Raw genomic sequence first — 13,753 nt, 5'->3', positions numbered from 1 at the left:
GTAATCCCACAGAGAGATGCAGCAGGGCAGGGGATGAGCTGCCTTTGCAGCCCCAGCAGCACAAGCAATAAAATTGCTGCTGTGAGCTCCCAAGCTGTGATTCACTGAGCTCCTGAGCTCCCCAGCTCCCACTTGGGACAAAAACTGCTGTGCATGTGGGTTTCTGTTTCACTTGTTTCCCCTGCAGTATAAAATCCACTCCCATTTTATATCCAGTCTCTAATCCAAGTTGTTGGACATTTAAGGAGACAGCAACTGGAGATGGTATACAGAACAAAGTGAAAAAAAACCTACAACATTTTTCTGGGTAATAAAGAGTAAAGATACAAAGTAAGTGTATATGCTTGCTGCAAACTGAGGAATCAGAAACAGGAGTTCAAAAGAAAAAAAATATGGACAAAGCCACATTCATTATTTTTATATGTGTAAGTAAAATGTTTTGTAAATTTAAGCTCATTTAACATTGCAAAACCAACCAAAATGTAGTTCCCCAAGCATCATAAGCTGAGGCAAATTCTATTGCAATTGAGTTTCCATTAAATATGTCAGAAATTTGTAGAGGAAATTAATTTTTTATTGTGTCAAAAGACATAGTGAGATATGTTCAGGAAATATGAATTTAAATTTTAAAAAAGGAATTTCAAAGCAAATATTTAACCCAAATCTGAACATTATACCAGTAGCTAGTGTAATGACTTACATAACAAATACAGAATATTGTGCCATGTAACTCTTCCAGTAATCACCCATAATAATTAGAGCTAGGCCACATATGAACAGTGTTAATTTAAATACTCTCTACTGATGCTGCTTAGCAAATTTTACAAGCAAACTTTTGTAATAACATCCTTTTCTAATATCTGACTAAAATCAAAACAAAACCATTACTCCTTAACTTTCCAGTGAAGCCAATACAATTATTTCCCCTTTTATGCTGGTAAATATCAGCCACAGAGAATGTTTAAAACAATAGGAACTCAGCTAAAGTCTGGTCCTTGAAGTTTGTGAAAGTATCTCCATTGTCCTTTTCCATCTTTTCTGTGGAAGCATTAATTAGACTAATTTGTATAATGTGGGCATCAAGACAGACTGAAGACTGAGATTACTGCTATCTATGCTTTGCCTAAAACTCCAGCTTCCTTATTTCTGGCATAACACTCAGGGATATTTCTACCAGATATTTTGATGAAATAATGAAGATATTCTAAAGCTAAGTCTCTAGAGTGTTGGTTATTCTAAAAAATATCTATAGTTTTTCTATAAAAAAGCCAAAATGAAACATCGAGGCAAAATTTTGAAATGGTATTTGGGCCATAAAAATAAACCTTTCTGTTTTGCTAACTGTTATTTCAGTCAATTCAATATTAATATTGTCCTTCTTGTGTGTCATGATCTCATTAAAAAATGCAACTCAAATGACATATAGACTAAGCAGAGAGTTGAAAAATGAAATCCCAACACCATTAGATTCAGTTTTATAGTATCGCAATTATCTATAGCATGGGTACCTTGATTTTTATTCTACTTAGTGAAAATGGCAAGATGATAGTCCAGGTCAGACTCAGCAAAGTGTGTAATAATATATGTAATTTTGCCTAAAGGGTGAGAAATTAAAGGTTGTGTTATGCACCTCTGGGAATCTCACCCACTTCATGTAGTATCTTGCACTGGAAGTGCAAACAAGCATTTTTTGTTTTGGCCGCTGATGGCGAGAGGGTTTTGGGCTAAATCAAATCTTTGTCTCATTTCAAACGGTTGTTCTGATGTCATTAGCTAACAGGACTACCTACTGGGTAAAAAAGTACTTATTGTTCACAATGGCAGAAAATTCAGTCCTAAGTAAGTGTTTTATCTTCATTTGTTTAACATTTAAATTGTACTAGAGGAGGTCAGATTTGAATCAAATGAAAACAGTTGGATTTTTGATGAAGTATTTGAAGCTACATAAGAATGGATCAATGAAATTATATGGTTCTACTCCCAGCAAAAATTTGCAATGTCTTTTCTGCCATTCTAAATTAAACTTGGAAAATAGACTTCATAGATATCTTGCTGTTTTTCACTTCAATTTTTTTTTACTTGCCTGCAATTCTGAATGCCACAAGGGTATTAATTATATATGGCAAATTTTTGTAAATTAGATTCTGATACAGGTTCAGAAATGAAATCCTGCATTTCATTGAACCATAAATTGGTAAAGCTAAAAGCAGAATGTGCTTTTTGATTATAATGTCTATTTTCCATCTGGATAACAGGTATTTGCCATTCAGATAGCAAATACCTTTGTGAGTGTGCACATTCTGTAAGAAAAGAATATGTTGTGCAGGAAATAAAAGCAATGCCAGAAGTACTTTTTTTAGTTAAGAAAACCAGAATAATAACACACGCTGTAGCTGGGAAAAATTATTTCCAATTAGATAGTTACAGGTGTATTATAAATAAGGAATTTACTTTCCATTAGACAAAGTAAGAGCCTGGTTTATTTCCCTTTAAAGACGGCACAGAGATTGTTTATCATGTTTTGGACTGGACATTGCATGAATACACAGCACACCATGTTAATCTGTAATGACATTACAGGCCAAGAGAGAGATCAAGATCAACAGGAATCTTCTAATATAATTATCAAAATTTGAAATGCATACTTTCCAGTTTATGCATCATGACAAAGCCAAAATTTGTTTTCCCTACTTAATATGAGTTCATTCTCCCTGAAATACAGACCAATGAACTATTTGTCCTTTGGACAAATTAGTGGGCATTTTTCCTTCCAAATTTAAGTTTCAAGATCTAAAGAGACCACATCATTGTGCATAATTTAAATAAGACAGTTTTGGTCTAGTTAGGTCAAAGTTTTTCAAACTGTAGCGCAACTGTATTATAAAAAAGTCAAACAGAATAAAATACATTCCTTATATGTCTCAGAAAATAAATTCAGAAAAACAGGGATTATTAGGATTTACCACTCTGTTAAGGAGCAGTTCCCTACATTTGTGAAGTTGTTGTCTGTACTCTTTGCCATTCAAAGGAGAAGTCAAATGTTTGCATAAATTTTTTAGATCAGCAGACCTGATCTGTCATATCTGCCTGTGTCTTACTCAAGTTCTTCTGGCTAGATGAGGAGCAGGCAGACTGTGTTGCAAAGCCAGTCTACTGAGCATATGTCTAAAAATGTGGCTCAAAAACCAGATTAGCTGCAGCAGCATTCCTAAAACGAGAATGGCTTGTGCTCATCCTGATCTCTGCTTTACATTAAAAAATTGCCTTGACAGAGTATGACCAAGAGTTACCCTGTGGACGAGTCAAAATAAAGCAAGCAAGAAGTGTGTGGTGGTGACACAAATAGGGGAAGCTGGTATATGATTAAAATACACTGCATGCTGCAAGAGCCTTGTCCTCACAGGATCTCTTAATTCCCTTCAACATCCATTTTTAATTTCTGGTTTGCTTTAAACCTAGTATTTTCCAGGATATTTTTCCAGGCTTCTAAACATTAAGGAAATATTATACCACATCAACATGACAAGTATGAAATGCTAAGTGATTAAGTCTGTCTGGAATATTTGTAGGGAAGTGGAGAGCTTGGTCTCTTGGTCTAGGAATGCTCCACTGACTCTGTGCATCTCCACAGATTTCCATGGATCACTCTAACAGCAGCGGCTGAAGTATAGTAATAGGATAAGTTGTTGAGACAAACCCTCCTAAAATGCCATGGTTTTCCACTATCATGAATACTTAACCATTGATATTAGACCCTATATGGTATTCACTTGCAACAAACTCATCTTCCTATTGCCACTTTCCATTAAAAAAAGCTGTAAGGCTGCTCTCAGTTCTTTCTGCTTTGTTTTCTTTACCAGAGCAGCCTAGCCCAAGATATCTATCTGCTTTCCTAGAGCTGTCGTGTTTGTGTCCTTGCTGTTTGGTTTGTTTTATACCTCAGGGCTGCATATTGGAAAATGAGCTGACTTTTGGTTTTGGAGGATTTTGTTGACGTTGTCTAGAACAACTTGTTTTTTAAGACTATGTCTTTAAATGGCAGTTCAAGAGTACATTATATAACAGGGAAAAACAAAAAGTAATAGGGAAGGGAGAAACTTTATCATAGTGTAAATATAATAGAAGTAGCAAAGAAGTAGAGACGTTTCCAACATTTTTAAATGACTTTTAATAAGAGGAATTGCTTTAGCTTCAATCTGAGATGCATGCCTTTAGGAATCATTAGTAATGATCCCAATCTTTCTCTCTTTCCCAGTTTGTCACTTAAACAATAGAAATGCTCTGGGAAATGTAAGTTGTTGAAACAGCAATCTTGCATGATGGCACTGAAAACTAATATCTTTAAAGTAGTATAAGTCCTACTATCCCAGGAGGACAAATCTTCCATCAACAGAGCTGGAAAGAATAAAATTTCAGTCAAATGTAGATGAGGTACATCTGCTGCGTTAATGCATTTCATCTTTAGGCACGTGTGCTGAAAGACCTGAAGAGCTTCCTCTCAATATCATCCTCAGCTTCTGACGTTTTCATGTGCTGTTCCCTGAAACTTGGAATGGGAACATAGAGATGAGGGAAAGTATGCTAACAAGCTTTCACTTTTAGAAATATCAGTTTTACATCTGCATATAGCTAAGGCAAAACACAGTGGAGCTTGGGATGTCTTTATTGCAACATGAATTATTGACTCTTAAAGGGCAACTGAGTGAAATCAGGCAGACTGAAGTTTATAGGATGTTAGAATGATTTTTCAGAATATAGACGTTAGTTTATGCAAAAAATGTTCACCACTCTATAAAAAATTGGAACCAAATGTAGCACCTCTTGCTGATGTTAATATTTGTTATAATTCAATCTTCAGTCATAATGCCTGTTATTGGTGAAAGCTGGCAAACTAACCCCCCTAGGTCCAGAGTCCATGTTACCACTTTGAAAAGGAACTTCTTAGCTGAGGTCCTTCTTATCTATGACTGGATTTTTAAGAGCCTAATAATGGCTGAAAATATATTTACATATGTTATTAAATAAATGTGAAACAATAATAAATTAGAAAAGAATAAGATGACCATGGAAATCTTGAAAAGAAGAATTTTGAAGGAAAGATTAGTTGATATAAGGGGTGGAGAACAATAAAAATTAATTGACTTTTGAAAAATGGACTTTTCCCAGGGTGCTACTAAAATCAACGTGGTGATTAAAGTACAGGGCTAATGAGTAACTTCTAGAGGCAGAATGTACTGAACCATCTTTGTTCCTCATGAAATGCTGCTGATCACAGCTTTTGCTTTAATTACGACGCTGTAAAAGTACATTTCTGCAAATGATGTCTGCATAGATAAGAAAAAGAAAGGTAGATTGACGGTAGAAGAACTATTCATTCTGGAATTGTATCTGAATAGAATACCTCTGAGCATTCATTTGCACACATCTTTGTGCAGAGCAATAAAGTAATAGTTTATCCCATGGGGAAATTTTTAGCCAATTAAACATGTGTTGTGTGGATATGCAGGTGTTCAAGCATATTACACTGATTGACAGATGTGTTTCTGAAATGATGCCAATATATATGTGTTATACCTAACTTACAGTAACAACCCAGGCCACCAATTACACAGAGCTACACTCTTTCTTCAGAAATCACAGCTGTTTCATAATCATTAAAACAGTAGTTTAACTGACTCCAGTTTTTAGTAGCAGGGGCTGAATAAATTACTGTTGTGCTTTAATGCAAGTAAGAGCAATTAACACAAGCTGTAATCATAACTGCAATTGAAATGTTATGCCAGATCTATCAATATGAATAATATTACAGATTTGTTATTTTATAAAATTTAAAAGTAATCTTAATTTGACTTGAATAGATTACAAAGTTGTAACCAATCGAGGTTACAATTGTAACCAATTGGTCAACTGTAACCAAGGTTACAACTGATTAGTTGTACGGTTTTTGTAAATCCTACTAAAAATTAAAGTATCGGCATTTTTTGTAAAAACATGGATGCAAGGTAACATCACTAGTTTTATGTGCTTCAACTGAGAGTACATAGAGGTGTTAGGTAGATAAACACGGAGATTTCACCTTATTGTTAAAATGCCTAGATTAAATATTTGCATTAGATTCTCCATCTAAGTACAGTGAGAGTGGATATTCAATCAGTTTTTAAGATCTACAAATAACTTGCTCCTTCTTCTCACTTCTCTTTCGATGTCAGATTTTAAGAGAGGGAAAGTTGTTAATTAGCAACAAACAATCCTAATATTCACTGATGTTTGTTCTCTATTCTTGTTACTAAACCTAAACTATGTTCCCTTTTATTAATGGGTGAGAAATGTAAATATCTCCAGAGGGGCAAGTAATTGCATTCTGACACAGATACAAGACAGATTAAACACTCTTTGCAGATGCTTATTTCTCTCTATCAGCCTTAAACTGAGACTAGGGTGAACAGTTTCAATGCAGATTTACAACTTTAGACATAAAGTTTGCATGAGGTAAAGTTTCTTAATGATTACATTAATCTGAGTATCTAAAAAAGTTGTTAAAATTTATGAATTCAGTGAATCGTCATGAGCTTCAGATAGTCATTCCTCTACCTACTTATATTGAATGGGTCATATCTTATCCCACTGAAATATCTGCAACATGGGAACTTCTGTCCATCACTAACCAGAGATTGTGCAGATCATTAAGTCTCACATAACCCTGTAAAACTGACATAAATTATTTATATCCCTAAGAAAGTAGAGACAAGGCAAACAGTGGTCCAGCAAAATTCAGTTAACTGATTTAGTCTCCTCAGATATTTTCTTTATTTAATATAAATTACATGTTCATCAATATTCCTTGAAAATGCTGGGGACTTGATATTTTAGCATGGGAAATCAAAGCTTATTAGTGCATGGGCAGCCATCTATCAAATTGAAAACATCTTAAGTCAAGAGTGGATTTGCATTGAAAAATGTCTTGTTTGCAGTTCAAGATTCCTGTCGAGTGTTCTTCAGTAAAATCACTTTATTTAACTCTTAATCTGATGCAGGATGACAATATTATCTTCAGTTTGGAAGATCCTTTGGGCTCCATCTTGTGGCTATTTCAGTGACTTTTTCCTTTGAGAGAGCTGCCTGCTTTCAGCTGGTCAAAATATCACTAATAGTTTCAACAGCATACTAGCATATGGCTGTATTTATTATTTTCTAGAACATAATGCAGAATTTTTGACCCTAATTTAAGAAAATTATTTTAAAAGTATTTATAATGATTTGGGGTTTTTGATTCCTTTGTTCAGGACTAAAAGTTCTATTAAGAGTCTATGTAATACACTTTGCAGTTACAGAATCAGATACTTTACGTTCTTATCTTTTGACTCTTGTTAGGAAATGACATAGTGAGGCTGTGATTCATCTTGAACCAGTGGCATCTGCAGCTGAGCAGAAATCCCATGCTACCATGACCATTTGCTTTATGAATAAGATGGCTGACTTCCAGTTTTTCTGGTCAATTACAAAACTAAGCAGCTCTGAAATCCCCCTATTTTGTTTTTTTTTTTTTTTTTTTTTTTTGGTTTTTTTTTTTTTTTTTTTTTTTTTTTTTGTTTTTTGCTTTTGTTTTTTTTTTTCAATTTGGAAAGCATCTTGATTTTTATATATATTGAAAAGGGATGCCACTGTGCCTTGGCCAGTTTATTGCACGCTCTGTATGCAGAGCAGCATCTTCCAAGCCATACAGTACCATTACAAGGAGTACTAGAAAGAAATTGTTCTGTACTGAATTGACAAAAAGGTATAGTTTGGAGCTTGAATGTTCATGGCGTGCCCATTTTCTCCTTTTGTTTGATTTTAGCTGCACTCAGATGTTATACATTTTTACACCACAATGCATTTATTGAGAAAAAGACTAAATGTAATCCTACATACTCTCCTGTCAATTTATTTTGATGAAACTTGTTACATGAATATGATTTTCATTTTGCTTTCTAAAAACTAGTAAATGAACTTAAGAGCAAGGTGTCAGAGTGTTAACGCTGAAAATCAGAGTGGGAGTGCTGCTACTGACAGGCAACCAGGACCTGCATCTCACTAACTTGCAAGTCTTCCTAATATCTGACTGTAGGCAGTCTACAGAGCAGGTGAGACTCACAGAGGTCTTGAATTGGATGTGCTCTCAGGAGCAAGGCAGAGTTTGCTCTCTGTCTCTTGCTCATTAGCTCCAGGGAGGATGGAGAAACCAACTCCCTGGCAGCTTAGGTTCACTTTCAGAAATGAGAGTGTTCTTACATGTGCTTGTGAGAATGAGCAACCACAGGGATTGGCTGAATCCTGTTTGGTCCACTAGAAACACAGATGTAAAGAATCTTTACAAAACAAGACTTTCTGACACTGACTTCTGAGTTGTCTGAGAGACAACTCACTGCTCTTACTTGCTTGACGTCCCCAACTCAGTCCATGTCCACTATAGTCAGAAATATATAGGATATGGGAGATATGAAATGAAATAAGAAATTTTACTTTATGCAGAACTAGGAAAACTTGACGTTTTCTTTGATCTGGCTCTATTCCAAACAAGGATTTTTGTAACCCTCTGTAGTTATAAAACATTTTTGAAATATGAAAATACTCTTTTCGTTTATAGAAAAAAAAAGTAATTTTTAATATTTATTTAATTTAAAAGTGACAATTAAATGTGAAAAAATGCTGAAACATTTCAGCATGTTGCATTTCTGTTTACTGTTTTCTGGAGATGCCCTGGAAATTATGGGATTTATATCACTTCACCAACCCCTGGGTCTATTTAAATTAGTTTGATTTCTTGCTCACATGCTTTGAATTATTAGCAAGAGTTAAAAATTTTTGTGTACTGGGAGCCAGATTTGCTCTTGGGAAATTTTGGAAGTGCCTTCCTCATGCTAAGGTTTTCTGCCTCTTGCCCTTTTAGAATTGACAACATTTACACATTTCTGTGACAGCTTCTCTATCCCACACATGTTGAAAGAAGGCATAACATGATGTTGGAAGGTAAAGCTGCCCATTTTCTAGGACTTTGGTCACAAAGTCCTAGAGACCTAACCTTTGAAAGAGAAATAGTGAATGCCTAAATTTCATGCATTAATTGTGCCTCAAGGTTCCTGTTAGTATTATCCATATTTGGAGAAATCAGCACAATATGTAATCTTTCTCCAACTTAATTTTGTTCTTTTTTGTCTCTTGCCAGCTCCTTCAAGTCTGATTTATGCTATGCACAGAATGTACCACTGACTGAAAGCATCATTCCATCTTCTTCTCTTTTATGATGGCTTGTCACTCTGTATGGCTCATTATTCTTGTTTTTCTAGATGAGGGATGTATTTGAATAGGACAAAATAATTGGAGAAATCTTCATGTAGAGTACAGTGTGTGTGCTGTATGATTCACAGGAGAAATGGTAAAGTGCTGTTTGAACTGTGCATGCTACCACTGCAATATATTTTGGATAATGAGCCAGTCAATTTAGAGCGCTGCCTGGCTACTTCTATTATTTTTGCAGCTGTGCAAAAAATACTGTGTCCTTAAGCAAAACCAGTGAACATTACCCTTTTTTATTGCCAGTCAGAGGAATACACATGCAGCCTAGAGCAATTTCTTGTGACAACAGAATAAGCAGAAATAAATAAAACCTTATCACATTTGGAGTTAGCTAGTAGCATGCAATATTTTCTGTATGAGGCCTGCAGAGACGGGGAAGCTAGATGAGAAAGCATGGCAACTAAAGCATGGCGTGTTCATTTTTTGGAAGAGGCCTTATTATTTCTCTCCAGTTTTTCAGTTTAGTGCATATTTACTAAAGGCATGAACATCACTGAACCAGTTCGCTTTAGTCACTGGAAGATATCATTTTTCTGGCATTTTTTTCACTAGAATCACTACCTTCCTTGCTGACAGTGTTGGTTATGATCTCAGAAAACCAGAGGGTGGTATAATCCAAAAAATAAATAAAGGGATGATAATCATAAGAATTACTAAAACTGAATTTCAGTTCATACTTCCATGTTTCTGTGAAATACGTTGGTGGTAACCAGCAGGATGAGATACAGCCCGAGCCAGGTGCATGAAAGTAGCCTAGACATACTTGTTGCAAAATCCTTTCAACTAAGAAATCAAAGGAAAATTTTTTAAGCAAAAGAAATATAGAAAAGAAAATGAAATGGAAAAATCAATCTAACTTCAAAGATTGTTCATGAAAAATGCATTTTTCAATCAGTTTTGCTGGGGAAGATTTTGGTTAAGGGGGAAGAAAATCCTAGCTGATGGAAAATGAGCACTAGATGTTTTAAACAAATTCCCTTGGTGTTCTTCTGTAAAAGAATGGGCCCACAATCTGACAAGGGTGGGAGAAGTAGCGCCCTTAAAAATTACCTCATTCTTTTCTTTCCATCAAGGATGTAGCAGCTCATGTTTTTGAAAACTGCAGAAATTTTGATATCTGAAAACCAATGGCTCTATGAGTAGCTGCCAGTTTTCTGATTCTCCCTGCTTCATGTGCTACCTTTCACGCCTCAGTTGCTGCAAATTAATCTTTGAACAAAATATCCTGCTTAATACCTATTAAGCAAGGTTGTTTTTGATAACTGAAATTAATTTTATTGTTCTGTTAAAGACATGAAGTGAAATTTTGGCCTCAGTGGAGTGAATGGGAATTTTGCCGCTAACATCAACGCAGCCAAGATTTCACTCATGAGCTGATAAAACAGTTGAGACCGTAATTTTTTTTTTCCAGTTCAGTTAACAGCTCTATACAGGGATAACAGAAAAAACCAATAAATTAGTAGGATTGAAAATGTCTTCATGTATGGACAGTAAAGATTGGCTCCATTGTACTATTACAATGGAGTAATCATAGAATTTCCAACTGGCAAATGACACGCCCTAGGCCCCCTCTCCCCACACCAAATCTCCCATCAATAATAAAGAGCTATTTTTTTTCTCATTGAATAAAAAATCTTTCTCATAAAAAAAGAATCCTGAATAATCCTAAGAAATATATGGGTATGTTCTGAAAATGTTCCCATTGCTCTATTTAGTGAGAAAGACAAGATTTATAAGCCCAGTACTCAATAAAGTTGAACTGGTTAAAAAAATACCACCTCAGTGCAATTATTTCAAATTATTTTTGCTGTTTGAATAAATTAAGAAAATTAGGAAAAAAAAGTTTTAACTCAGCAAATCTTATTCAGAAAGACAACATATAAATAGAGATTTAGGTTCTGATAAATACATTATATTTATCTTTAAATAAAAGTAATATCTTTTGTTCTGATTTAGGGCAAATTTTTCCACTAATCTGTTAAAATATCAGAGAATGACTTCAGCAAAGGTTACATGCAAGCTCCATATATATGTGAAAAGAGGAAATTAAATGTGCCTAGAAAAGCAACTTCTGCAAAGAACAAGCAGCCAGGTCAGCATGCATGGTGCACTGCAAGTTTTCATCTCTTTGACAAATCCTAACGTGGTAACAAAGGCCTTTCATTTTCCTCCCAGCCAGAATGAGGAAGTGTCTGACACTGGTCTGTATTGGCCTGTTTTAAAAAGGAGCTACCAACAGTGGAAATGACAACAGTGTTATCCCGGCAGGAGCAGATAAAGTTGGCTGATGGTAGCACACGCGGTGCTGTATGTCATCACAATGCTGTAAATCATCACAATTGTATCACTGAACGAAAGAAACATTTCTCACAGCAGTCACAGCCTGAAAGATGTTTCAGTCAAGGGAAGAGATTGATTTACCTTTCTTCTCCCCCTCCTTTTTCACTGCAGCTGCAACAGAAACAAAAATACAGTGTTTCCAAAATTGAAGTTAATAGCAGTATCAGTAGAAATAATTCAAGCACCTATATGAAAATTTGTGCACATATATCAAATCATACATATATTATGCCATAAAGGAATACATTTCTTTGCCAGATGAAGAAACAGAAACATTTCCTCACAGACACCCAGCTCTGCTATTGATAAGAGCATATTCCAGCTTTCTGCATCCTCACACAAAATTTTAGTCATGGTCATCTTCCTCCCATACATTGAGAATGGGAGAGAGTCATAGAGCGAATATTTCAAAATCAACAATGAAGGAGGAGGATAGATTGAAATGTCAAGGGGTAAGAGGAGTATAGAGAAAGGTTATGAGACATCATCAGTTTAGGACAAATACGTACTTTTGTGCTATTAGAAATTGTAATGTTAAAAAAGAGCATAAAATAAGACATAAAAAACTGCCTGAAATTATGTTTCTGAGCCTCTGCCCAATATTGAGACTTTCAAGACCTGATTATCCAGCAATCCCACCTATAAACCCCATAGCATGAGTTTTGTGGGAAGGAAAATGGGAAAGAGACTGGAAGAAAACTTATACTTTAAAATTTAAACCAAATTTTAAAAACCTGGAATTAGTTCCTCACTGGAAGCTGTGATGTGTGCCCAAGATTCAGACTCTGGAGACAGAATAAAAGTTCCCTAAAACTCAGCCCAGTATTGCATTAAGACCTTGCATACATCTACAATGAGTGCTGTGAAACCATAACAAAATTTTACTAAAAGGGATGAGGTGGCTAAAATGAGTTACCTGCATTTACAGATAACTGCTGCAACTCTGATGGAGATCAGCCAAGCTTATCCTTAAAGCTCTTCAAAATCCATGCACTACCCATTCCCCAGCCCACATTTATAGGACCAAAACTTCTAAAAATGTAGTTACAGATGTCACCTTATTTTGAAATGTATGATAGAAGTGGTCTTAGTAAGCCTCTGCCTTAGGCTAGCATTTGCAGGCAAAAGAAGAGAGAGAAATTAGGATTCAGAGCCTGTACTTTCCCAGAAAAGGGTGTTCAGCACCTGGCTGCTGATATGAATGGGTCTGATATGGCATTGGAACTGGAAATGAAACAAGCATAAGTGTAATTCTGCAATTATTGGATAATGTGCCCTGGTATAGGACAGAAATCAAGGAACATGAGGTCAGAAGAGGGCAGACACTCCCTAGTGGTTTCAAATGTTTGCATTTTGTGTGCTGGTCTCCGTCTCTTCAGTGTTCTTAAAATGAGAAATCATTTTACTGCAAACTGTTTGTACATTTAGATATAAAGGGTCAAGAAGGAGCTGGTTAAACCTTGAATTACTAAAATGCTATTTATCAATGGCCTGTGACAAAAATATTCTGATTTCAAAATTTTTCATGTTTTGTACTACCTACCCTCTTTTAGAGAATTAGATAAATTTTAAGCATCTCAAGAATGTGCTCAAAAAAAAAGGTTTCGTGACTAGAATCAGTGAAAATCTGGCATAAGGCATCCAGGATCCAGTCCTCTTTGCAATCACTTCCCTTTTTTTAGGTAATGGGTGTATCAGAGCTGTGCTGTGCACATTTCCCAAACTGTGGTTACAGCAGAGTGAGTAGCTTTTACCCCCAGAGACCGCTACAGGAGCCTCAATGGCTTTTGAAAGGCATACTTATATTGCCACTTGTGGTGTTTTGAAGCGACTCCCAAATCAACAGAAACCCCAAATACTGAGACTCTGGGAAGGGCTTATAGGTGAATGTGCAGTGCACCTCTGTGCTCCTGCTGCCTTCTGTGCTGCCGTCTCATGGCATGTGGCTCAGTGCCCTTCTGCTCCCCAGGCAGAGCAGGGCCCCTCCACGCCTGCCGCTGCACTTAGGGCTGGCCAGCTTCTGCTAGCATGCTATTGTAGCCTGTTGGCACATCTGCTGGAATTGTCACCTTGGCCA

General features: G+C 35.9%; 1 protein-coding gene across 27 annotated transcripts in view; it reads right to left on the bottom strand.

The window, feature by feature from the left end:
• Positions 1-13,753, bottom strand: part of TRDN (triadin) — a 225,163-nt gene that overhangs the window by 39,604 nt on the left and 171,806 nt on the right. For all 27 annotated transcript variants that reach the window (XM_059467562.1, XM_059467539.1, XM_059467542.1 and 24 more), the window contains one exon: positions 11,758-11,787. In XM_059467562.1, the coding sequence (XP_059323545.1) occupies positions 11,758-11,787 (30 nt within the window). The remainder of the gene's footprint in view (positions 1-11,757; positions 11,788-13,753) is intronic.

The sequence above is a fragment of the Ammospiza nelsoni genome, chromosome 3 (assembly GCF_027579445.1).
Source record: "Ammospiza nelsoni isolate bAmmNel1 chromosome 3, bAmmNel1.pri, whole genome shotgun sequence".
Lineage (NCBI taxonomy): Eukaryota > Metazoa > Chordata > Aves > Passeriformes > Passerellidae > Ammospiza > Ammospiza nelsoni.
This window is presented reverse-complemented; position numbering and strand designations above follow the sequence as displayed.